This window comes from Apium graveolens, unplaced genomic scaffold, assembly GCF_009905375.1.
Source record: "Apium graveolens cultivar Ventura unplaced genomic scaffold, ASM990537v1 ctg420, whole genome shotgun sequence".
NCBI classification, from domain to species: domain Eukaryota; kingdom Viridiplantae; phylum Streptophyta; class Magnoliopsida; order Apiales; family Apiaceae; genus Apium; species Apium graveolens.
In genome coordinates, this window is record NW_027418429.1 from 41,890 (window position 1) to 66,597 (window position 24,708).

The following is a 24,708-nucleotide window of genomic DNA, read 5'->3' on the forward strand; positions in this document are numbered from 1 at the left end:
ATTATCGAACTGCTACTTCTACTTCATAAATTTTTGAAATACTTGCAGAAAACAATGAAGAAAATGCTCCATGAATCCCCTCCCCCGTTGACATATAGTTTCCAGGTAATTGTCCATTCTTTTTAAATTAATGCAAGATTTGTAATATTTGTTGTTATTTTTTTTAGATATTTTTATTTGCTATTATTTTATTTTTATTATAGAAATTTCATGCAACTAAAATCAATAGATTTTTTGCAAAAAAAATAGATAAATCTCACTAGAATTGAAATACTACCCCACATAATACCTATGTGATCAGTGCAACCATATTGAGAGGTTAAGAAACATAGTGTCTTACCCATCATCGAGACTCATAAATCACATTTGTTTCATGCAAAAGTAGTCAATTTTTACCTTTTAAGTATTCACATTTGGAGTTATAAATCTCATATGGATACTCTAAATACCATATTTATTATTTAGTCATTTATACCTTTGAGGTATCAATTTTTTTGGGTACGTATTCCAAATTACTCCATTGGAGACCGGTCACAACTCATTCTGAATGGTTTACATAGTTAATGTATGTTATATCTTTTACCGACAATATTAAATCATACATATTTTACTTATTCATGGAAGTGGTGTGCATGACTGTAACATGAGAAGGTCTAGTTTTGCTCCTCCGCTTCAGTTGAAGCAAATGGTCATGCAAGAAACGAAGGATGAAGAGTTGATCATTATCCTCCTCCCAAGAAACAGAAGGATTACTGCGAAAGACTTCAGAGGAAGATTTAAAGGAGTGGCCCTACAGGTTACTTTTGATGTATTTTCCTATTAATTTACATGACAAGTATATCCTAGTTACGCACGGTTTATTTAAAAGTACTTTTTTGCAGATATATTGTTTTTTTCCCTTTACAAACACGGCCTTAATCGGTATTTAAAAATAAATAAATTATATAACTGCAAAAGATAGTGATTGTGTTGCAAGTTTCCAAATGCTATGCTGATTGGATCCATGGACGCCTCCACATGTTTGATAACTTTGAGATGATACGAACCTATGGTTATAGAAACATTTTGTACTTGGTGAAGTTGTTGTATTATCTCTTTGTAGTTTGCCTGTGTATTTGTTTTCACATCTAAGATCATATTTGTAGGTATAGAAATGGCAGGACAGTAAAATTGTAGGCAAAGAGTTTCTTGGGTACATGAATGTTGGTGATTATTATCAATCCACATATATTAATATGAATTTGTTGACAGCTTTTCTTTCTTTGTCTTCCATAGTTATGACTAAAGAAATATTAAATGTGTACAGGCTCCTTCATTTTCCTAGTCCAGATACCATGACTAAAGTTCATTTAATTTTATCTGAACAACAGATAGTAAGATTGCAGTTTTCCAGTGTACTGGGCCTAGCTCTCACTTTCTTCCATTGTAAAGGTTAACGTTCCCATTGGGTATAAAACTGGTCTCATAAGTTTCTGTAGCAAAACTTATGTTATTCCATGTGACCACATATTCTCATAAGCCTTAACTTCTTTTTTCTGACTGCTGCTTTGAATTCGTAATTGTTTCCTTTTTGACAATGATGTTCACTAAATAAATGTGCTTCTGTGATTGGTTTGTGTACTTTTCTCTTAACTTCCTATAGCAGATATAGACGCTACTCTATCCCCTGATAATGGCCGTACAGTATTTTCAGAGTACATTTTCTTGTTGAATATGGACTTGGGATATTTGTTTGATATGAAATTAAACTAACAGCGCCATAAATTAAATAGGGATTAATGTCTGTCTTTAAGGAAAAAAAGTGCTTATCCATGTGATATGTCCAAACTGCATATGTATATGCATATTAAATGAACACAAGTATGTTAAACGTAATAAAAGGGAGCCAGGTCGTCTTTCACTTTGCTTGGTTTATAGTACTACTTGTATTGTCATATTAGTTTTAGTTGGTATCTGTGATGAGGGAAGATAAAGTGAAAACTCATTTGATGCAGTATTGGATCATATATACACCACCTGATTATAGCATGTGCTTGATTATAATGATCTTTTCTTTTTTACTACAGAGGGGTATAAGCACAATTTTTTGTGGGGAATGTTTCGACGATGTCATGGAAAGCTTAGAAGTGCAATTGAAGGAAAGTTAGTTGAAGACGTGAATATTGATGATGATGTCGACATGCTAGGCGGGGAACTTTTGGGACCGTGATGTGTTATTCCAAAGCATTCATCAGATTCTAATTCTGCCAGAATTCCTAGAGATTGAACTAAATGTTATTCAGCGGATTCGTAGAGATTTTGACCTAAACGATATTACTTCTGAACCTAAGTCAAATTGCAATTCTGCTGAAGTTCGTCGAATTTATTCTTACCTGAACGACATTTTATCAGGACGACGGTTAACTATTATAGATTTTAATGTTTTATTTTTTCAAATAAGTTAGTAATGTTTATTTGTTTGAAATAAATGCTACTTTTCAAAGTCTTTTACGATTTTACTTTGAATTTTTTTTATAAAAAATACGGGTTTCCAAACAAAAGTAACCACGTACAAATTCTTTATTCAAAAACAAGTCATGTACAATAACTTTCCTATTTGAATTTTGACATTTATTCATGGTAAGCGATTGACTATTAATTTATGTCTAATCTATAAGATCCAACTATAGTCATCTTGATGAATTCGTATTTATGAGTATTTTAATACAATGAAGTTTTTATATTTAATAGTAATACAAAATTAAAGATATTAACAACTCAAAGTGTGTATTGGCAAACGTGTCCAACATAAATAGGACACGGTTTTTAGAGACAGGGCGAGTACGTTTTTTGTGAAACATTTTTACTGTCCAAGTAAAAGCCTTCAACTCACTAATCAACAATCATGGAGCAAATGTCAATTTTACAATGTTGACAATTAAAAGTCAAGAAAGTTAACAAGATTTAAAAACCCAACCTGCAGTCAGATTATGTACCTTGTTCAAGTATAATGTTTTCTTTCACATTCGGGTAAAGTACAAATTGCTTCTGATAATGTAAAGATAATTAATAACACCAAGTATACCGGTTTTTAGCCCTATATGGTACATGGGTAGAATATTGTTTAAAATGGCACGACATGTAAAAACAGTCCAAATAGTATGTAGAAACGCATAAAATGGTAACGTTTAGCTAAAACACTAAATTGCTTAGCGTGTTGGTTGTTATTAATACTATTTTTTTCCTTTTTTTGTCCATGACGCTAGATGAACTTGTGTTTGAGGTTTTTAATTTTTTTTTGTTATGCTAAACGTTACTTAAGTTAGATCGCTTTAAGTAACGCTTTCCCCAATTTTTTCTAATTGGATTGTTGTGCATTTTACTAAGTTTTAATATTTTTAAAATTTTAACGGGGCATTTTGAACCCTACAAAATTAAAACTGCTAAATTAGATATTAGAATTTTAATTGGAGTTTGATTTCTAAAATCCTGAATTCTATATCAGTGTACCAATTATTAATTTATTATTTTAATATTTCAAAAATCTAAATGGAAGTTGTTGAACTTTAGGAGCCCGTAAGGTTTATCTAGTGCGCACCCGATGGGTAGCGGCCGCCGGTTACCTACGTTAAAAAAAAATTGTTCAAGATTGTTAAATTAGCTGTCATTTATTAAAAAAAATTGGATATTCAATTAGTTTATTAATTAAAATCCAAAAAAAATTATAATAATAATTAAAACTGAATAAATACGTATCAAGATAAATCAAATCATAGTCTTTTTGAACAAAACTACGATCGTTGATCGGATCTTTCACTGTTGTATATTTCTCGCTCGCATTGTTGACATATACATCATTTAAAAGACAATCCAACAATCTGTTGAAATGTGAGAACACAGAAATTTGACGTGTCGAACGCATTCGAACAATTAATAATAGTCGTAATCGATAGGACCCCTATCAATGAACCAATATACGAAATTTTGTAGATCTACGATCCAGAGAACAAAACAAAACAAACTAAACTCTCACAATGAGAGAGAACAAAACACAATATATAGTTAAGAAACCTATACATAGAACTAAAACTCTTAATGAAGAGATAGATTTATTTGAAGTAAATAAAAATTAGGAAAAATTATCAAAACAGTGTTTATCATTAACCAATCGAAAAACTAAGAATTAAGGTTTTGCGAAAGAGAGAGATAGGAGGGCAACTAGTTTTTAAATATTTCTAATACCAAAGTGAATTATTGAACCTAAAAAATTTATTAAATAAGGATACACCCCTAAGTTTATAAATCTTAATTTAAAAATGACTATTGAAAAAATAATATTAAATAATATTTACGGCCGAAAAATAGCACACAATAAGAAATTTAAAATAATAATAATAATAATTTGTATACTACGTGTAATTTTATAATACAAAATTAAGTTAGCAATTAAAAATATAAAAAAATATTAAATTTTTATTATTTAAATGTATTTAAAATTATAACCTTAAAAATATTTAAAATTACTCATATAAATTACAACAATCAACCAAACATGATATTAATATACTATCAATATCAATTATAGCAATCAACTAAACATACGTCATATGATATTAGTTTCATATATCGTTAACCCAATACCACCTTCCAAACCCTTGCCATTCCCCTAACAAGTGAAATGACCTCCTGAAGATAAACTCTTAATTAGCGCATGGTTGAATGTGTCGATTGATCCCTTGATCGGGGCGAATAAAAAGGTGAATTTTGGGATCAAATTTGTAACTATTGTGAATAAAGTAATCACGGTATTATCAAAAGAGGGGTAATATCTATCAAAAAAAGGTGGCAACGAATAAATGAAGGGGCTTAGCAATATAGAACATGTTATGAGGAAGCTGTCTCAAAAATGGGGAGTGGTACAAATTTGGATAACATAATTGCGGCAGCTCATGGTTTCCATAAAACTAAATACAATAAGAAGTTTAATTTTGACAAGCATTGGAATGATCTAAAGAGATATCCTAAATGGAGACAGCCTAAAGAGACAAATAATGGAAGTGCAAAGAGAACTAAATTTAGTGATTTTTGGGAACTACTCATCATTGATGAATGAAACACCAACAGATGAGAATGTTGTTGAATCACCGGTTCGTCCTAAAGGTACAAAAGCAGCTAAGAGGGACGGGAAAAAAAGGCAGAGTTTAATGATCTTAAAAAAAGATTATGAAGAAATAAAAGCTAGTTTATGCAGGAGATTAGATCTAATGGCAGAGTTCAATGAACTTAAGAAAAAGAGGAGGCTAGGATAGAGAATGAATCAGATATGCAACTTCTTACGCTTGATACTAGTATAATGAAAGAGGGCTCAACGAGAGATTTATGCCAAAATTATTGAGGAAGTCAAATCAAGACGCAGGTGGAACTAGCCATTGGAATCTAGTTGCTTGTTTATTTTATTTGGAATTAGTTGTTGGAAACTAGTTGTTCGTTTGATTCTGTTTGGAATAAGTTCTTGGAAGCTAGTTTTGTTGTTTCTATTTGGAACTAGCCGTTGTAATTTAGTTCTTGTTTATTTTTAGTTCGAACTAGCCGTTTTCTTTTATTATTTTTATCTCCTATAAAACATGTCTGTTCTTTGTGATAGTCTGCAACTCATTTTTTTCATTCACAGTGCAATCAAAATATATACTACGGATGAGAACTCTGATATGTCTAAGAATTTATTGAAGAAGGCTCGTCAACCACGACTAAACGAGTGATATGCAAAGACCGCGAAGCGGGTCATGAACGATTGGAGAGAGATTATTTTGCTCAAAATCCAGTATACCCTCTAGATACATTCCGACGACGGTTTCGAATGGGAAGACACGTGTTCCTTCGAATTGTGGATGCTCTTTCAAATTTTGATCCGTATTTTCAGCAGAAGGTTGATGCATTGGAAAGAAAGGGCCCTATCACCTTTACAAAATTCACGGCGGCCATATGCATGTTGGCATATGGAATTGGAACGGATGCAGTTGATGATTATGTGTGCATTGGTACGTCCACTGCAATTGAATGCTTGAAAAAATTTGTTACCAATATTATTTTAATTTTTGAGAGTGAATATTTGCGAAAGCCAAACTCAAATGATGTACAACGTCTCATAAAAATGGGAAAGGCTCGCGGTTTTCCCGGAATGATGGGGAGTATTGACTACATGTATTTGCAGTGGAAAAATTGCCCTAAAGCATGAAAAGGGATGTTCATGAGGGGTCATAAAGGAGTTCCAACAATATTGCTTAATGTTGTTGCCTCATCGGACCTATGGATATGACATGCATTTTTCGGAGTTGCTGGTTCTAATAACGACATGAATGTGTTAGACCGATAACCGATATTTGATGATGTACAAGAAGGTCGTGCTCCTGAGGTAAATTACAATATTAATGGTAACAACTATAACATGGGGTATTATCTAACAGATGGAATCTATCCTGAATGGGCTACGTTCGTGAAACAATTCCACGCCCACAGGGTGAAAAGAGAAAATTGTTCTCCAAATATCAAGAAGGTCATCGAAAAAACGTAGAAATGACATTTGGCGTGTTGCAATCTCAATTTGCAATTGTACATGATCCAACACAATTTTGGGATAAAGAAGATCTCGCTAAAATAATGAGAGCGTGTATTATACTACATAATATGATCGTTGAGGATGAGAGAGACACATACGTCACTCCCTTTGGCGCTTTACCATCTTACGATGATGCAACATATGGCTTACCGCCTCCAAACTTAGGCGAAGAATCTTTAGCCTCTAATGAAATGTATATCGGAAGAACTATCCAACTTTGTAACAGGCAGAAACATCGTCAACTACAATTCGATCTGGTTGAGCATATCACAATGTTCCATAATAATGATTAACTAGCTCTGTAGCCCGTGCAATGCACGGACATGCTCTATATTGGGCGAATCGATATTATTTTAGTTTTTCTTGTTGATAATATTTCATGTTGTCCCCCCTCCTAATGATGATGGATTTATTTTTGTATATGAGTAGATTTTTATTTTGATGACATTGGTGCAATAGTGTTTATCTACAATTAACGTAGAGACTTGTAGTGACATTTCTTGTTTTTTACTGTTAAGGACGATCCATGGAAATTTTTTAGAAATTTTAGTAATTTTACATAATATAGTTGTTTGTTTACATAAGATTTTATTTTATAATTGTTATTTGAATTTTAGTATTCTTCAATTTTAATTTCCGACCTCAGTAACTCTTTCCCCTCTCTCAAAAAATATTAATAAATCCACATCTCACGGCATACTAGGCGCTTTCGGGTTGTATTTTAATATGTAAACTTTACCAAGATTATTTATTTTAGTTAATATTATCCGTTCATGCCATAATGACGGAGTAAAATACCAATATAAACCAACATTATCATATATTTTATGAATTATGAAGACCATAAGTTAAATGTTTTTTTTACATAAATTCACACATACATATACATATATATATGTGTGTATATATTATATATACATATATATATATATATGTGTGTGTGTATTTATATATATATATGTATATATATATATATATGAAAGCCCATAATTTATTTATTTTTGTGTAAATACAAAAATATAATACTTAAAGTATGACATGGTTAGATATAAATATATATTCAGTTAGAGGTATCAATGGTTCTGATCCACATAATCATATTTAATATATAAGTTTATCTAGTTCATTTGTTTGTAATATTTAATTCGCAAATATTTATAATAGATCTAAATATTAGTGTTAATGTGATAAATATGGTATATGTCAGTCAACTGTGTTATTAAAGGTCACTGGTAGGCTGTGATAATATCATTAAAATTAATGACGAACAATAATATTTTGTACAAATAAAATTTATTATAATTTAAATGTACTACCACTTTTTATAAATAACATGATTTTGTACTCAAGTTTCTCATGTATTAATATTATTTATTTTGTTATAATATTATTATTATTATTATTATTATTATTATTATAATTATTATTAATATAATATAAATAATAATAATTATTATTATTAGAATTTTTAATATATATGTTTTATAAACCTGCTATTAAAATGAAATATTTTTTCTTTTTAATGAAATTTAAAATTATTACTATTAATATTAATATTTAATTTTACTTTATATTTAAAATTCACTTATTTATATTATTAATTTGATAATTAATAATGTATGTATTCTCGTTTTTAGAATTTAACTTACGTTAAAAATAAGGACAATTTTTGTAGACAAAAAAATTTGAATCATTAACTAAAAGGGAAATTTAAGGGAAATTTCATTTGAAGATGAGGGTTTTTAATTTTCGGAGCAAATAAAAAGGATAAGACAATACTACGCCATGCCAAATAGAAAAATAAACTGAGGGTAATATAATATTTTTTATTGTCTTGCTCTGATAATTAAGAACCTGCTCTGAAAATATAACATCTCTAACTAAATTATTATATATATACATATATACGTACATACGTACATATGTTTGGATGTATGTATGTATACATGCGTGCATGTATTTCTATAATAATTAGTTATAAATGAATATGTATATATTAAGTATGCAATTATTAATCTATATTAGTAAGTCATAACTTAGGTATTATATGATCCATGCATATATCTCTATAATAATTAGTTATAAATATATATATATATATATATATATATATATTAAGTATGCAACAACTAATCGATATTAATAAGTTAATGATGTGATAACTTATGTATTATATGAATTCTTATGCAATGGTTATCATTTAAATTTTTTATACTAATTTTTTAATAGAGTATGTAAATTTTATGAAGAAATTATTTTTAATGACTTACATATTAATGATGTTTTAATTGAGGTAATAAAAATTACATGAATGAATCTGTATTAATTATATAATAATGAATGAGTATTAATGATTAAAACAAATAATGTTTCGATATTAATTAATGTATTTATGATTAAATAATGAATGAGTATTAATGGCTAAAACAAATATTGTATGGATATTAACTATTATATTCATGATTAAATTTGCTCATTAATTACCGTATCTATGATTAAATAATGAATGAACATTAATGGTTAAAACAAATATTATATGAACATTAATTATTGTATTTATGATTAAATTTGCTCAGCGAACCCCTGTTGCTGTATTAGATATATAATAGATAGATTTGTTTCAGATGTAATATTTTAAATTGTCATGTTCTTGTAATATTTTATTTTTTAATTATGTAATGTATTTTAATAATAAGTAATATTTTTATTTTTAATCCTATTAATATTTAATTTTTAAATTTTAAATTTTAAACACGTTTAGGTCGGAGTGGGTCACTTGATTTACCAAGCCCATGAAGAAGGAAATGGCAGTGGACTTGGGTCACTTGATTTACTAAAAGTTGGACTTGGGCTTTGAATAGGAGCTGGTTGACCACCTAATTTACCAAGCCTATGTTTTGCTTACTGGGCTTCAAAAATAAGGAAATGGCACTTGCTCGGCCTATATAATACGGCTTAGGGTTAGGGATTAGCACCCGTTTATTGTAATCAATTTCATGTAATCATGGTTTTGGAGGTGAAATCGAGTTGCAGCCGATTGATTTCTTTTTGTACACGAAGCTGTCTCATCATATTCCGTCTCTCAATCGCCCCTTTTTTATTAAATATAAGGTATCAATTTCGAGACTCTATTCACTTGTGCAATCTTTTATGAGTATAATTTATGTTTTTTTTAGTTTAATTCTTCATTTTTATTCGAATTTCTGAATTACTTGCAGAAACAATGAAGAAAGTGCTCACCCCGTCCATGTGTAGTTTCCAGGTAATTCTTCATTTTATTGCAATTTAATTAATTGAATGCGATCATCATATATACATGTACGTTGTTTGTTTTATTGACTGCGATCTTACTGTGTTGTTTTGTTGCGCTTGAGTATGTTCATTCGACATGGATTTATTGCTCTATTTATCGTTGTTAGTTGTACTCGAAGAATTTAGTGTTTGATTTGATATTGTTCTATTGGTATAACTGCTATTGTTTATTTATACGTATAGTGTGATTTTGTAATTAATAGAATGTTATGGTGGGAGCAATTTATGAACATTTTTACTTTATTTAGTTCAATTGAATATTTATGAGTCGAATCTAGACTTGATTAATTAATGAGTCAAGTAGAATATTTAGACTAGAGCTTGAGAAACCTTATTCGAAAAGAGAATAGAATTTGGGGACCTCTCTTGAGGTGTCTAGTTAACCATTATATAAGCCATAGGGATCGAGTCCGCTTAGTTTTATTAGGATATATTACCTTTTTTTTGTAGACTATTCTGGTGGAAACTCATATATTTTTAAGGAGCGAGCGACCCTTATTAATGGTAAATTTCTTCATGATCATATTTTCATTTGTATGATTATTTGCGATGAGGATTAATGATCGATTGAGCCTAATATGGAAGATGCAAAGTGATACTTAGTGCTTTGTCAAGTGGGTAGTGCTTTGTCAAGTGGGTGCAGAAAAAATAATTTTGTTTTACTTTCTATCAAGAAGAAATTTCACAAAAAATAAGTATGACTGTAAATTTGTTAGATTAAAACCATGTCTTTAAAGGGCCACGCCAGGTCTGTTTCTAATGTTTGTTTTCATATATTCTGATTGGTTAGGCTTATACTCGCTATCTGGAAGCGGAACTGCACGTGTTACTAGAAGAGAATGCACTCCTGCAACATGCTTTGGTAAGCAGGACACTGGCTACAACTTTGTTTCTGTAAAACCAATCTGCATGTTTATTATTAGTTCTCTTTTTGACTAGTGCATACATATACAAGAAGCAACAAAGAGGATAAAGCAGCAGGCATGTTGACCACATACTAATCATTTCATATAACAATGCAATACACACAGACACTGTAATTTTGCAGACAATGGAATTTTCACGAATCAAGTTCATAAATAATTTCTTTCATATTTTTATTTCTTATAATCCCCAACAGAAAGTGAGGCAACTTGAAATTCCTAAATAAAATTACAATTTGCAGATTAGTACATAGTGATGATTTGCATATGAAAAACATTATTGCTTTTGAAGATTCAGTTATTAGAACAACGGGTAATGTGAATTTTACATTGGATATGCTATGGAAACCTATGTAACCTGATGCAAATTGCCCAAAAGTTCTATGATAATAGTAGCTCTAATTATCGTTGTTAGTTGTGTATAGAGATTTTCCTATAATCCCCATACCTTATACACATGCGTACACTCAAATATAGACACTTTTCGTGAATTATGCCAACCAGTGAACCTTTGACAATTAAAATTAGATATTATTAATCGGTTTTTTTATGTTATCATCATGCTAACTTCTGGATGGAAATTATGCTTCAGGTTGCATTTTGAGATGCCAAGCATTATGGAGGAATGTATTTTGATTGTGTCGAAAGCAGCTGTGGGCACTTACATGTTCTGCTTGGGTAAGTTCAAAGCACTAATTCCCGAGTCCATCGTGTAACTTCTTCATAGCTACATACAATTCCACATACACACACACATTATCTGGACATTAGGCCAAGTAAAAAAACAGATCAGTGCCTAATAAGGAAAGTGGTTTAGTTACCTGATGATAGCAGTTGCAAGTCTGCAAGCCTTCATTAAAAAAATAATTAAGGTTATTTAGGACGGATTTATTACACATTATAATCTAATCTGTGACTCTTCCTGATTAGATATAATATCTGAATTTGTTGTAGACATCCTTACATATAGCCAGATTCTCTTCATATATATGCTTTGCTTACTGCTATGCATATTTCAGGTTTATTCATGGCAATTAATAAAAAGATAGATGAAAATTGGTCGATTGGAGTCCCTATTACCGGCATCCTTTGGAGGTTTATCATGGGACCAATTTGTTGGTTTGTTTAGGATTAGATGGTGAAGTGTTAAAGGCAACAATAATCCAGGTACTGACTATTTCGTAATGATACGTAGAAACTATAAACTCAGTGTTAACGAATTGATTTTGTTCAATGGCGATCTAACTACATATATTGTGAATGTTATTTCAGGCGACACTTCCTCCAGCATATTTATCTTTCTATTATGCTCAAGAATATAGAATAGATATCGATTGCATTAGCCATGGGTAATTACTGTTTTTGCCACTGAAATGATACGTATAAACTATAAACTCAGTGTTAACAAATTGATTTTGTTCAATGGCGATCTAACTACATATATTGTAAATGTTATTTCAGGTGACACTTCCTCCAGCATACTTATCTTTCTAGAATATAGACTAGATATCGATTGCATTAGCCATGGGTAATTACTGTTTTTGCCACTGAAACTCTTTCCTGTATTTAGAGATCTACAAACTTATACTACTTAAAACCCAAGTAATACATTAATATATATATATATATAAATATATAAATACAGTCATATAAATATATATATTAATATAAATTTGTGTTTGATCTGATATTGTTCTATTGGTTTAACTGCTATTTTTTATTTATACACACAGCGTGATTTTGTAATTAATTGAATGTTATGGTGGGAGCAATTTATGTTTTATGGGCTCGAACATTTTTACTTTATTTAGTTCAATTGAATATTAATGAGTCGAATCTGTAGTTGAATAAATTAATGAGTCAAGTAGAATATTTAGCCTAGAGCTTGAGAAACCTTATTCGAAAAGAGAATAGAATTAGGGGATCTCTGAGGTGTCTAGTTAACCATTATATAAGCCATAAGTATCAAGTCCGCTTAGTTTTATTAAGATATATTACCATTTTTGTATATGATTATGGCCGAAACTCATATATTCTTCGGGGGCGATCCACCTCTATAAATGATAAATTTTCTCATGTATCATATTTTCAATTGTACTGGATCATCTGGGATGATGATTAATAATCGATTGAGCCTAATATGGAAGATGCACAGTGGTGATACTTAGTGCTTTGTTAAGTGGTTGCAGAAAAAAAATATTTTGTTATAATTTCTATTTAAGAAGAAATATTCACAAAAAATAAGTACGAATCATGGTCTTTAAAAGGGCCACACCAAGTCTGTTTCTAAAGTTTGTTTTCATATATTCTGATTGGCTAGGCTTATACTCATGACTTGGAAGCGAAACTGAACGTGTTACAAGAATAGAATGCACGTCTGCAACAAGCTTTGGTAAGTAGGACACTGGCTACAACTTTGTTTTTGTAAAACCAATCTGTATGTTTAGTATTAGTTCTCTTTTTGACTAGTGCATACATAAACAAGAAGCAACAAAGAGGATAAAGCAGCAGGCATGTTGACCACGTACTAATGATTTCATATATCAATGCAATACGCACATACTCTGTAATTTTGCAGACAATGGAATTTTCCCGAATCAAGTTCATAAATAATTTCTTTCATTTTTTTTTCTTATAATCCCCATCAGAAAGTGAGGCAACTTGAAATTCCTAAATATAATTACAACTTGCAGATTAGTACATAGTGATGATATGCATATGAAAAATATTATTGCTTTTGAAGATTCAGTTATTAGAACAACGGGTTATGTGAATTTTTACATTGGATAAGCTATGGAAACCTATGTAACCTGATGCAAATTGCTCAAAAGTTCTATGATAATAGTAAGAGAATCAACACATGGAAGTAAGTAATTTGAAGATTATATCTAAATGTTCATAACTACATAAAGAATGGAAATTATTAATACTATAGAGGGCTATATATCATTAATGTTATACAGGCTGAAAGTCAAGATGGATTATCATTATTAAACAAACCTTACCAGTAACTTTCTTATCTTCAACAGGTAGAATCGCAGGATACACTTGCCCTTTAATGCTAAACCTATGACTAAATGGAAGAAAGATAAATTGAAGCCGTAATCAGTTAGACTAGTTAGAGATGTATACCTAACTGAAAGTCCTAAAATGAAAGCCCTAAAATGGAAATTTAAATCTAATCACCTGCAAAATTAAAACAGTATAAATAAATTGAGAGTAGAAAATCAAATTCAAGAAAAGGAGTTTTTAATTAATAGTTTATAATTTCAGTTTACAATTTGATTTTTGTTAAGAGCGAGTGTAGTGTTTGTACTTTGTACTGCATTACTTGATATATGGTCTTGAAACTGCATTATTTATAATGCATTATTTGTACTGCATTATTTGAGATGAGTATTATTTGATATATGGTCTTGAAACTTAATCCTACTTTGTTGTTACTGGAAAATAATTGTAGCTCGCCAAAAAATATTCGAAGTTTGCCGTAAAAAGCATCCCTCCTGTAATAATTGCAGATCTACCGGTGCTTTAAAGGTGAATTTGAATATGTTTGCAGATGTGGGTAGATGATGGAGGGATGGGGAAAAATGAATGGGGGATGGAAGACAATAAAGTCAACCACCACAAGTAGAACTGTAGATATGCGTGTAGTGTATAAAGAAGAAATCTACAGTGGATACCGTCCACATTCATTTTTGGTTATAAGTAATACTTGGAAATAAATGTCAATAAGGAAAATATTACAGGAAATAGAACATTGAAACATGATAGGAGCATATATAACCTAATAAAAATTTTAGCTCTGTTTCTGGCCCCCAAACTCTACCTATTATATTCAATGAATTTAAATTAAAAAAATGTCGTGTCCCCATATTTGTGCCAACCGCCAAATGGTGTTGCCAGGTTCTAAGTCTTTCAAAGTGCCAAATCTGATACTTGGATATATTTGAATTTCCGTACCCGAGTCCAATTATTTAAAGCAGCTGCACCTACTGGATCTGGTAATTCCCAGAATAATATATGGGTGCAGAAAGCAAATATAAAGATAATTACTCTAGTCCCTTAAATATCTCTCTAAAGCCCCTATTAATCTTTTTGCATATATAGTAGAGAACTTAGTTCTTTCCTCTTCGGTAATTGTTCATATTCCCAATTGAATACTTTTCGCTTCAGTAATTGTTCAGATTCCTTATTGGCCCATATGATTTGTAGATATATAGTCTTATTTAGTTATTTTTCCACGACTGTTGATGAAATTTACCTTGGTGGATGAATGAGGTCTCAAATATAATGTCTTGATAACTTCTAATCAGGGTCTTCATTTTGACCTTCCAGTCTTCTGTTGTAGACAACAAGGAATTCTTAGATGTGTACAGGCTCCTTTATTTCTTCCCCTTCTATAAATCTTAGTACCTTATTCTTACCAACCTCAGAGCTCCACTGCTGCTTATATTTGATGTTTTTGGATTCGACTCATAAGCTGTAATCCGATTTCTGACACAATACACCAGCATCGCAAAAGATTTATATTTCTCATTACACAAATACATGAATCACTATTTCTTTTCGGTAAAACGCAGAACATACATAAAAATCTTTTAAGAGAATAATACCCAATATTCGATGTTCCGATCAAGAGTTTAGGCAAACTAATTTGACCCATCTAACTTTGGATGACAAATTATATTGAAACTTTTCCACAATTATGTTTCTCAAAACAGACACCACTTCTCCCTGTTGTGTGGTACAACAATTAAAGTGTACAACATGTAGACTTTCTTGCACTACTACTGCCTCTTGTGCCCTCTGGCATTGAAGTGTATAATGGTTATGTGCAGACTTTCTTGCTGGTAATTGCAATCTATGTAGTTAATTAGGTTGTAGTCTTAAGTTGTTTTTTTGGCTCGCTGTTTAAGTGCTTCTAACGACAACTTGCTCTTTGAAATATCTCTCTGTAAGTGATCCATGATAGAATTTTCTTGAGAATATAATTTCTGGGTTGTGGTGCATTACAGAATGACCAAAAAATGTACTTTAGAAACTATAAACAAAAGGGCGAATATAGTTTTAAGTTTAAAATGTGCCTTATGTATTTGTTGAGTGAGTGATTGAGTAATCAAGTTATGCTGCTTAATATACAATACCGGGCGTAATCTTAATTATATTCCTAAATGTTTTCTGAAGGTTCCCAGGCCTTATAATGCAAGCGAGGAGGAATCTCTGTTTGTTTTCCCAAGGTATATACCAATTATCGTTATATTCACGTTGCAGTCTTTTTATTTGAAATCATAGTACCGATAACTTGATGCAGGTTTTAAAATTTTCTCTAGTTTTGCTCCTCTGCTTCAGTTGAAACAAATGGTCATGCAAGAAACGAAGGATGGAGAGTTGATCATAATCCTCCTCCCAAGAAACAGAAGGATTACCGCGAAAGACTTCAGAGGAAGATTTAAAGGAGTGGCCCTACAGGTTAACTTTTGATGTATTTTCCTATTAATTTACATGACAAGTATATCCTAGTTACGCACGGTTTATTTAAAAGTACTTTTTTGCAGATATATTGTTTTTTTCCCTTTACAAACACGGCCTTAATCGGTATTTAAAAATAAATAAATTATATAACTGCAAAAGATAGTGATTGTGTTGCAAGTTTCCAAATGCTATATGCTGATTGGATCCATGGACGCCTCCACATGTTTGATAACTTTGAGATGATACGAACCTATGGTTATAGAAACATTTTGTACTTGGTGAAGTTGTATTATCTCTTTTGTAGTTTTCCTGTGTATATGTTCTCACATCTAAGATCATATTTGTAGGTATAGAAATGGCAGGACAGTAAAAATTGTAGGCAAATGGTTTCTTGGGTACATGAATGTTGGTGATTATTATCAATCCACATATATTAATATGAATTTGTTGACAGCTTTCTTTCTTTGTCTTCCATAGTTATGAGTTTCGACTTAGGGTTTCTCTTTCATCTTGTGGGAATCTCAACATGATATCGCGCATCAGGAACATTGACAACAGCCTTTAGTTTCTCATTTGGCTACCATACATATTTGTCTGTTTCGGATATCTGGTATGCACTGACATTTTTGAACCTAAATACTCTGTCACTGGTTGTAATGTGTTGTGACATGAAATAAAACAAAGATCATAGAAACAGGACTGGGCTAAGTTGGCAGTGACATTTAAGTACCTATTAAAACCTCTGCTATTTGTAAATGGTTGACGTTTTCGTGCTATGTATGTATGTCATTTAGTAATCTTTTGCATATCACCAAAATGGTGCTAGTGAGTACAATGCTACATTTTCAACTCCCTCTCACTGTTAGTTTCTAAGGGAATATATTACTTACTTAAAAGTAGAAGAGGCTTATGCTAAACGCTGCTTTAATATTTTTTTGAAAGCATTTCATTTGTTATCTTATATTATTCTAACACTCCCCCTCACTCGAAAGCCCATTTATGGGTCGAAGAGTGGATCACGGGCGCCCATCTTTGGGGCATAAATTTGCCTTTCGTGTCCCTCTTAAATTGTGAGAAATGTTGGGGTTGGCATGGATCGAACCTGAGTCCTCTGCCGGCCTGAGCTCTGATACCATGTAGAGGAACCAGTTACTCTAAAACCTCAAGGTATTAGAGAATGGCCCTTTACAGGATCTTATATTATTCTAACAGAAACACATGTGTGCGTTATGTTTTACATAAGTGACACTTGAAGGCTTTTCAGATGTGCCATTTAGACACTTCTCCTTCTCAATGTTATTTTGATCATTTGCCACATAATAATAAAGGAGAAGGTTTGTAGACTTTGCGATCTTGTTGCTTAATTAGATTTCTTGATACTATGAAGGCTTGCCGGAGTGAAATTTACAGTATTTAGCTCGTCCTCTTTTGTTTCTGCTACCTGGACTGACAAAAATTCATATGGTTTACAGTGAAGTGAGGATAGAAGGTTTGGAAACATTGGATTATCTAGACAACCTGTCTTATTGAAAATGCTTCACTGAACAAGGAGATGCAATTACTTTTGAATCTGAGGTATAGTCTTATGTGTGGTTCCCTAGTACTTAGTTTTTTACTTCAATGGTGCACAATAAATGAGCATAGTTGTCATCATCTCCCGTTTAGTGACACTCTTCTTCGAATTAAGGGATGTAAAAACTTAATTATGAACTAAGATTAGTGGAGGAAAATATGTGCAGTAAATCTCCTCATAAAACGTATATCAATTTTAGATATATAGAAGGGAGGAATATGAAATTTCCAGACTCTATTCACTTATACAATCTTGATTATCTATGTGTGTGTGTGTATACTGTGTGTGTATACATATGATTGTGGCACAGTTAGACCATTGGACTGAATTATTTTACCATCTTTAAGTTTGTTCTGTGATTTTTTTTTAATTTTATTATCGAACTGCTACTTCTACTTCATAAATTTTTGAAATACTTGCAGAAACAATGAAGAAAATGCTCCATGAATCCCCTCCCCCGTTGACATATAGTTTCCAGGTAATTGTCCATTCTTTTTAAATTAATGCAAGATTTGTAATATTTGTTGTTATTTTTTTTAGATATTTTTATTTGCTATTATTTTATTTTTATTATAGAAATTCATGCAACTAAAATCAATAGATTTTTTGCAAAAAAAATAGATAAATCTCACTAGAATTGAAATACTACCCCACATAATACCTATGTGATCAGTGCAACCATATTGAGAGGTTAAGAAACATAGTGTCTTACCCATCATCGAGACTCATAAATCACATTTGTTTCATGCAAAAGTAGTCAATTTTTACCTTTTAAGTATTCACATTTGGAGTTATAAATCTCATATGGATACTCTAAATACCATATTTATTATTTAGTCATTTATACCTTTGAGGTATCAATTTTTTTGGGTACGTATTCCAAATTACTCCATTGGAGACCGGTCACAACTCATTCTGAATGGTTTACATAGTTAATGTATGTTATATCTTTTACCGACAATATTAAATCATACATATTTTACTTATTCATGGAAGTGGTGTGCATGACTGTAACATGAGAAGGTCTAGTTTTGCTCCTCCGCTTCAGTTGAAGCAAATGGTCATGCAAGAAACGAAGGATGAAGAGTTGATCATTATCCTCCTCCCAAGAAACAGAAGGATTACTGCGAAAGACTTCAGAGGAAGATTTAAAGGAGTGGCCCTACAGGTTAACTTTTGATGTATTTTCCTATTAATTTACATGACAAGTATATCCTAGTTACGCACGGTTTATTTAAAAGTACTTTTTTGCAGATATATTGTTTTTTTCCCTTTACAAACACGGCCTTAATCGGTATTTAAAAATAAATAAATTATATAACTGCAAAAGATAGTGATTGTGTTGCAAGTTTCCAAATGCTATATGCTGATTGGATCCATGGACGCCTCCACATGTTTGATAACTTTGAGATGATACGAACCTATGGTTATAGAAACATTTTGTACTTGGTGAAGTTGTTGTATTATCTCTTTTGTAGTTTGCCTGTGTATTTGTTTTCACATCTAAGATCATATTTGTAGGTATAGAAATGGCAGGACAGTAAAAATTGTAGGCAAAGAGTTTCTTGGGTACATGAATGTTGGTGATTATTATCAATCCACATATATTAATATGAATTTGTTGACAGCTTTCTTTCTTTGTCTTCCATAGTTATGACTAAAGAAATATTAAATGTGTACAGGCTCCTTCATTTTCCTAGTCCAGATACCATGACTAAAGTTCATTTAATTTTATCTGAACAACAGATAGTAAGATTGCAGTTTTCCAGTGTACTGGGCCTAGCTCTCACTTTCTTCCATTGTAAAGGTTAACGTTCCCATTGGGTATAAAACTGGTCTCATAAGTTTCTGTAGCAAAACTTATGTTATTCCATGTGACCACATATTCTCATAAGCCTTAACTTCTTTTTTCTGACTGCTGCTTTGAATTCGTAATTGTTTCCTTTTTGACAATGATGTTCACTAAATAAATGTGCTTCTGTGATTGGTTTGTGTACTTTTCTCTTAACTTCCTATAGCAGATATAGACGCTACTCTATCCCCTGATAATGGCCGTACAGTATTTTCAGAGTACATTTTCTTGTTGAATATGGACTTGGGATATTTGTTTGATATGAAATTAAACTAACAGCGCCATAAATTAAATAGGGATTAATGTCTGTCTTTAAGGAAAAAAGTGCTTATCCATGTGATATGTCCAAACTGCATATGTATATGCATATTAAATGAACACAAGTATGTTAAACGTAATAAAAGGGAGCCAGGTCGTCTTTCACTTTGCTTGGTTTATAGTACTACTTGTATTGTCATATTAGTTTTAGTTGGTATCTGTGATGAGGGAAGATAAAGTGAAAACTCATTTGATGAAGTATTGGATCATATATACACCACCTGATTATAGCATGTGCTTGATTATAATGATCTTTTCTTTTTTACTACAGAGGGGTATAAGCACAATTTTTTGTGGGGAATGTTTCGACGATGTCATGGAAAGCTTAGAAGTGCAATTGAAGGAAAGTTAGTTGAAGACGTGAATATTGATGATGATGTCGACATGCTAGGCGGGGAACTTTTGGGACCGTTGATGTGTTATTCCAAAGCATTCATCAGATTCTAATTCTGCCAGAATTCCTAGAGATTGAACTAAATGTTATTCAGCGGATTCGTAGAGATTTTGACCTAAACGATATTACTTCTGAACCTAAGTCAAATTGCAATTCTGCTGAAGTTCGTAGAATTTATTCTTACCTGAACGACATTTTACAGGACGACGGTTAATATTATAGATTTTAATGTTTTATTTTTCAAAATAAGTTAGTAATGTTTATTTGTTTGAAATAAATGCTACTTTTCAAAGTCTTTTACGATTTTACTTTGAATTTTTTTTATAAAAAATACGGTTTCCAAACAAAAGTAACCACGTACAAATTCTTTATTTCAAAAAAAGTCATGTACAATAACTTTCCTATTTTGAATTTTGACATTATTCATGGTAAGCGATTGACTATTAATTTATGTCTAATCTATAAGATCAAATATAGTCATCTTGATGAATTCGTATTTATGAGTATTTTAATACAATGAAGTTTTTATATTTAATAGTAATACAAAATTAAAGATATTAACAATCAAAAGTGTGTATTGGCAAACGTGTCCAACATAAATAGGATACGTTTTTAGAGACAGGGCGAGTACGTTTTTTGTGAAACATTTTTACTGTCCAAGTAAAAGCCTTCAACTCACTAATCAACAATCATGGAGCAAATGTCAATTTTACAATGTTGACAATTAAAAGTCAAGAAAGTAGCAAATGTCAATTTTACAATGTTGACAATTAAAAGTCAAGAAAGTTAACAAGATTTAAAAACCCAACCTGCAGTCAGATTATGTACCTTGTTCAAGTATAATGTTTTCTTTCACATTCGGGTAAAGTACAAATTGCTTCTGATAATGTAAAGATAATTAATAACACCAAGTATACCGGTTTTTAGCCCTATATGGTACATGGGTAGAATATTGTTTAAAATGGCACGACATGTAAAAACAGTCCAAATAGTATGTAGAAACGCATAAAATGGTAACGTTTAGCTAAAACACTAAATTGCTTAGCATGTTGGTTGTTATTAATACTATTTTTTCCTTTTTTTGTCCATGACGCTAGATGAACTTGTGTTTGAGGTTTTTAATTTTTTTTTGTTATGCTAAACGTTACTTAAGTTAGATCGCTTTAAGTAACGCTTTCCCCAATTTTTTCTAATTGGATTGTTGTGCATTTTACTAAGTTTTAATATTTTTAAAATTTTAACGGGGCATTTTGAACCCTACAAAATTAAAAACTGCTAAATTAGATATTAGAATTTTAATTGGAGTTTGATTTCTAAAATCCTGAATTCTATATCAGTGTACCAATTATTAATTTATTATTTTAATATTTCAAAAATCTAAATGGAAGTTGTTGAACTTTAGGAGCCCGTAAGGTTTATCTAGTGCGCACCCGATGGGTAGCGGCCGCCGGTTACCTACGTTAAAAAAAATTGTTCAAGATTGTTAAATTAGCTGTCATTTATTAAAAAAAATTGGATATTCAATTAGTTTATTAATTAAAATCCAAAAAAAATTATAATAATAATTAAAACTGAATAAATACGTATCAAGATAAATCAAATCATAGTCTTTTTGAACAAAACTACGATCGTTGATCGGATCTTTCACTGTTGTATATTTCTCGCTCGCATTGTTGACATATACATCATTTTATAAAGACAATCCAACAATCTGTTGAAATTGTGAGAACACAGAAATTTGACGTGTCGAAACGCATTCGAACAATTAATAATAGTCGTAATCTGATAGGACCCCTATCAATGAACCAATATACGAAATTTTGTAGATCTACGATTCCAGAGAACAAAACAAACAAACTAAACTCTCACAATGAGAGAGAACAAAACACAATATATAGTTAAGAAAACCTATACATAGAACTAAAACTCTTAATGAAGAGATAGATTTATTTGAAGTAAATAAAAATTTGGGAAAAATTATCAAAACAGTGTTTATCATTAACCAATCGAAAAAATAAGAATTAAGGTTTTGCGAAAGAGAGAGATAGGAGGGCAACTAGTTTTTAAATATTTCTAATATCCAAAGTGAATTATTGAACCTAAAAAATTTATTAAATAAGGATACACCCCTAAGTTTATAAATATTAATTTAAAAATGACTATTGAAAAAATAATATTAAATGATATTTACGGCCGAAAAATAGCACACAATAAGAAATTTAAAATAATAATAATAATAATTTATATACTACGTGTAATTTTATAATACAAAATTAAGTTAGCAATTAAAAAATATAAAAAAAATATTAAATTTTTTATTATTTAAATTATTTAAAATTATAACCTTAAAAATATTTAAAATTACTCAAATAAATTGCAACAATCAACCAAACATGATATTAATATACTATCAATATCAATTATAGCAATCAACTAAACATACGTCATATGATATTAGTTTCATATATCGTTAACCCAATACCACCTTCCAAACCCTTGCCATTCCCCTAACAAGTGAAATGACCTCCTGAAGATAAACTCTTAATTAGCGCATGGTTGAATGTGTCGATTGATCCCTTGATCGGGGCGAATAAAAAAGGTGAATTTTGGGATCAAATTTGTAACTATTGTGAATAAAGTAATCACGGTATTATCAAAAGAGGGGTAATATCTATCAAAAAAAGGTGGCAACGAATAAATGAAGGGGCTTAGCAATATAGAACATGTTATGAGGAAGCTGTCTCAAAAATGGGGAGTGGTACAAATTTGGACAACATAATTGCGGCAGCTCATGGTTTCCATAAAACTAAATACAATAAGAAGTTTAATTTTGACAAGCATTGGAATGATCTAAAGAGACATCCTAAATGGAGACAGCCTAAAGAGACAAATAATGGAAGTGCAAAGAGAACTAAATTTAGTGATTTTGGGAACTACTCATCATTGATGAATGAAACACCAACAGATGAGAATGTTGTTGAATCACCGGTTCGTCCTAAAGGTACAAAAGCAGCTAAGAGGGACGGGAAAAAAAGGCAGAGTTTAATGATCTTAAAAAAAAGATTATGAATAAATAAAAGCTAGTTTATGCAGGAGATTAGATCTAATGGCAGAGTTCAATGAACTTAAGAAAAAGAGGAGGCTAGGAAAGAGAATGAATCAGATATGCAACTTCTTACGCTTGATACTAGTATAATGAAAGAGGCTCAACGAGAGATTTATGCCAAAATTATTGAGGAAGTCAAATCAAGATGCAGGTGGAACTAGCCATTGGAATCTAGTTGCTTGTTTATTTTTATTTGGAATTAGTTGTTGGAAACTAGTTGTTCGTTTGATTCTGTTTGGAATAAGTTCTTGGAAGCTAGTTTTTGTTTGTTTCTATTTGGAACTAGCCGTTGTAATTTAGTTCTTGTTTATTTTTAGTTCGAACTAGCCGTTTTTCTTTTATTATTTTTATCTCCTATAAAACATGTATGTTCTTTGTGATAGTCTGCAACTCATTTTTTTCATTCACAATGCAATCAAAATATATACTATGGATGAGAACTCTGATATGTCTAAAGAATTTATTGAAGAAGGCTCGTCAACCACGACTAAACGAGTGATATGCAAAGACCGCGAAGCGGGTCATGAACGATTGGAGAGAGATTATTTTGCTCAAAATCCAGTATACCCTCTAGATACATTCCGACGACGGTTTCGAATGGGAAGACACGTGTTCCTTCGAATTGTGGATGCTCTTTCAAATTTTGATCCATATTTTCAGCAGAAGGTTGATGCATTGGAAAGAAAGGGCCTATCACCTTTACAAAATTCACGGCGGCCACACGCATGTTGGCATATGGAATTGGAACGGATGCAGTTGATGATTATGTGTGCATTGGTACGTCCACTGCAATTGAATGCTTGAAAAAATTTGTTACCAATATTATTTTAATTTTTGAGAGTGAATATTTGCGAAAGCCAAACTCAAATGATGTACAACGTCTCATAAAAATGGGAAAGGCTCGCGGTTTTCCCGGAATGATGGGGAGTATTGACTACATGCATTTGCAGTGGAAAAATTGCCCTAAAGCATGGAAAGGGATGTTCATGAGGGGTCATAAAGGAGTTCCAACAATATTGCTTAATGTTGTTGCCTCATCGGACCTATGGATATGACATGCATTTTTCGTAGTTGCTGGTTCTAATAACGACATGAATGTGTTAGACCGATAACCGATATTTGATGATGTACTAGAAGGTCGTGCTCCTGAGGTAAATTAC

General features: G+C 31.3%; 3 protein-coding genes and 3 long non-coding RNA genes across 7 annotated transcripts; all 6 read left to right on the plus strand.

The window, feature by feature from the left end:
* The first annotated feature begins 51 nt into the window (after positions 1 to 51).
* On the plus strand, positions 52 to 2,200 carry LOC141701596 (uncharacterized). The gene is made up of 3 exons (XR_012566852.1): positions 52 to 105; positions 652 to 796; positions 2,067 to 2,200. It is a non-coding gene; the product is annotated as an uncharacterized LOC141701596 (long non-coding RNA).
* A 3,636-nt stretch (positions 2,201 to 5,836) lies between these two features.
* LOC141701604 (uncharacterized) lies at positions 5,837 to 6,214 on the plus strand. The gene has a single exon (XM_074505242.1). It carries the CDS (start codon positions 5,837 to 5,839, stop codon positions 6,212 to 6,214), a length of 378 nt encoding a protein of 125 aa, XP_074361343.1.
* Positions 6,215 to 6,459: 245 nt separating this feature from the next.
* On the plus strand, positions 6,460 to 6,888 carry LOC141701605 (uncharacterized). The gene has a single exon (XM_074505243.1). It carries the CDS (start codon positions 6,460 to 6,462, stop codon positions 6,886 to 6,888), a length of 429 nt encoding a protein of 142 aa, XP_074361344.1.
* Positions 6,889 to 9,581: 2,693 nt separating this feature from the next.
* LOC141701595 (uncharacterized) lies at positions 9,582 to 12,302 on the plus strand. The gene is made up of 6 exons (XR_012566851.1): positions 9,582 to 9,706; positions 9,814 to 9,857; positions 10,698 to 10,769; positions 11,423 to 11,508; positions 11,850 to 11,997; positions 12,103 to 12,302. It is a non-coding gene; the product is annotated as an uncharacterized LOC141701595 (long non-coding RNA).
* Positions 12,303 to 13,171: 869 nt separating this feature from the next.
* LOC141701599 (uncharacterized) lies at positions 13,172 to 20,699 on the plus strand. 2 transcript variants are annotated; one of them, XR_012566855.1, is made up of 7 exons: positions 13,172 to 13,222; positions 16,018 to 16,070; positions 16,183 to 16,302; positions 16,783 to 17,880; positions 18,301 to 18,356; positions 18,902 to 19,046; positions 20,320 to 20,699. It is a non-coding gene; the product is annotated as an uncharacterized LOC141701599 (long non-coding RNA). The 2 variants fall into 2 exon arrangements; XR_012566854.1 differs by having other exon boundaries at positions 16,183 to 17,880.
* Positions 20,700 to 23,977: 3,278 nt separating this feature from the next.
* Positions 23,978 to 24,603, plus strand: LOC141701606 (uncharacterized). The gene is made up of 2 exons (XM_074505244.1): positions 23,978 to 24,325; positions 24,406 to 24,603. Exons 1-2 carry the CDS (start codon positions 23,978 to 23,980, stop codon positions 24,601 to 24,603), a joined length of 546 nt encoding a protein of 181 aa, XP_074361345.1.
* Positions 24,604 to 24,708: the final 105 nt, after the last annotated feature.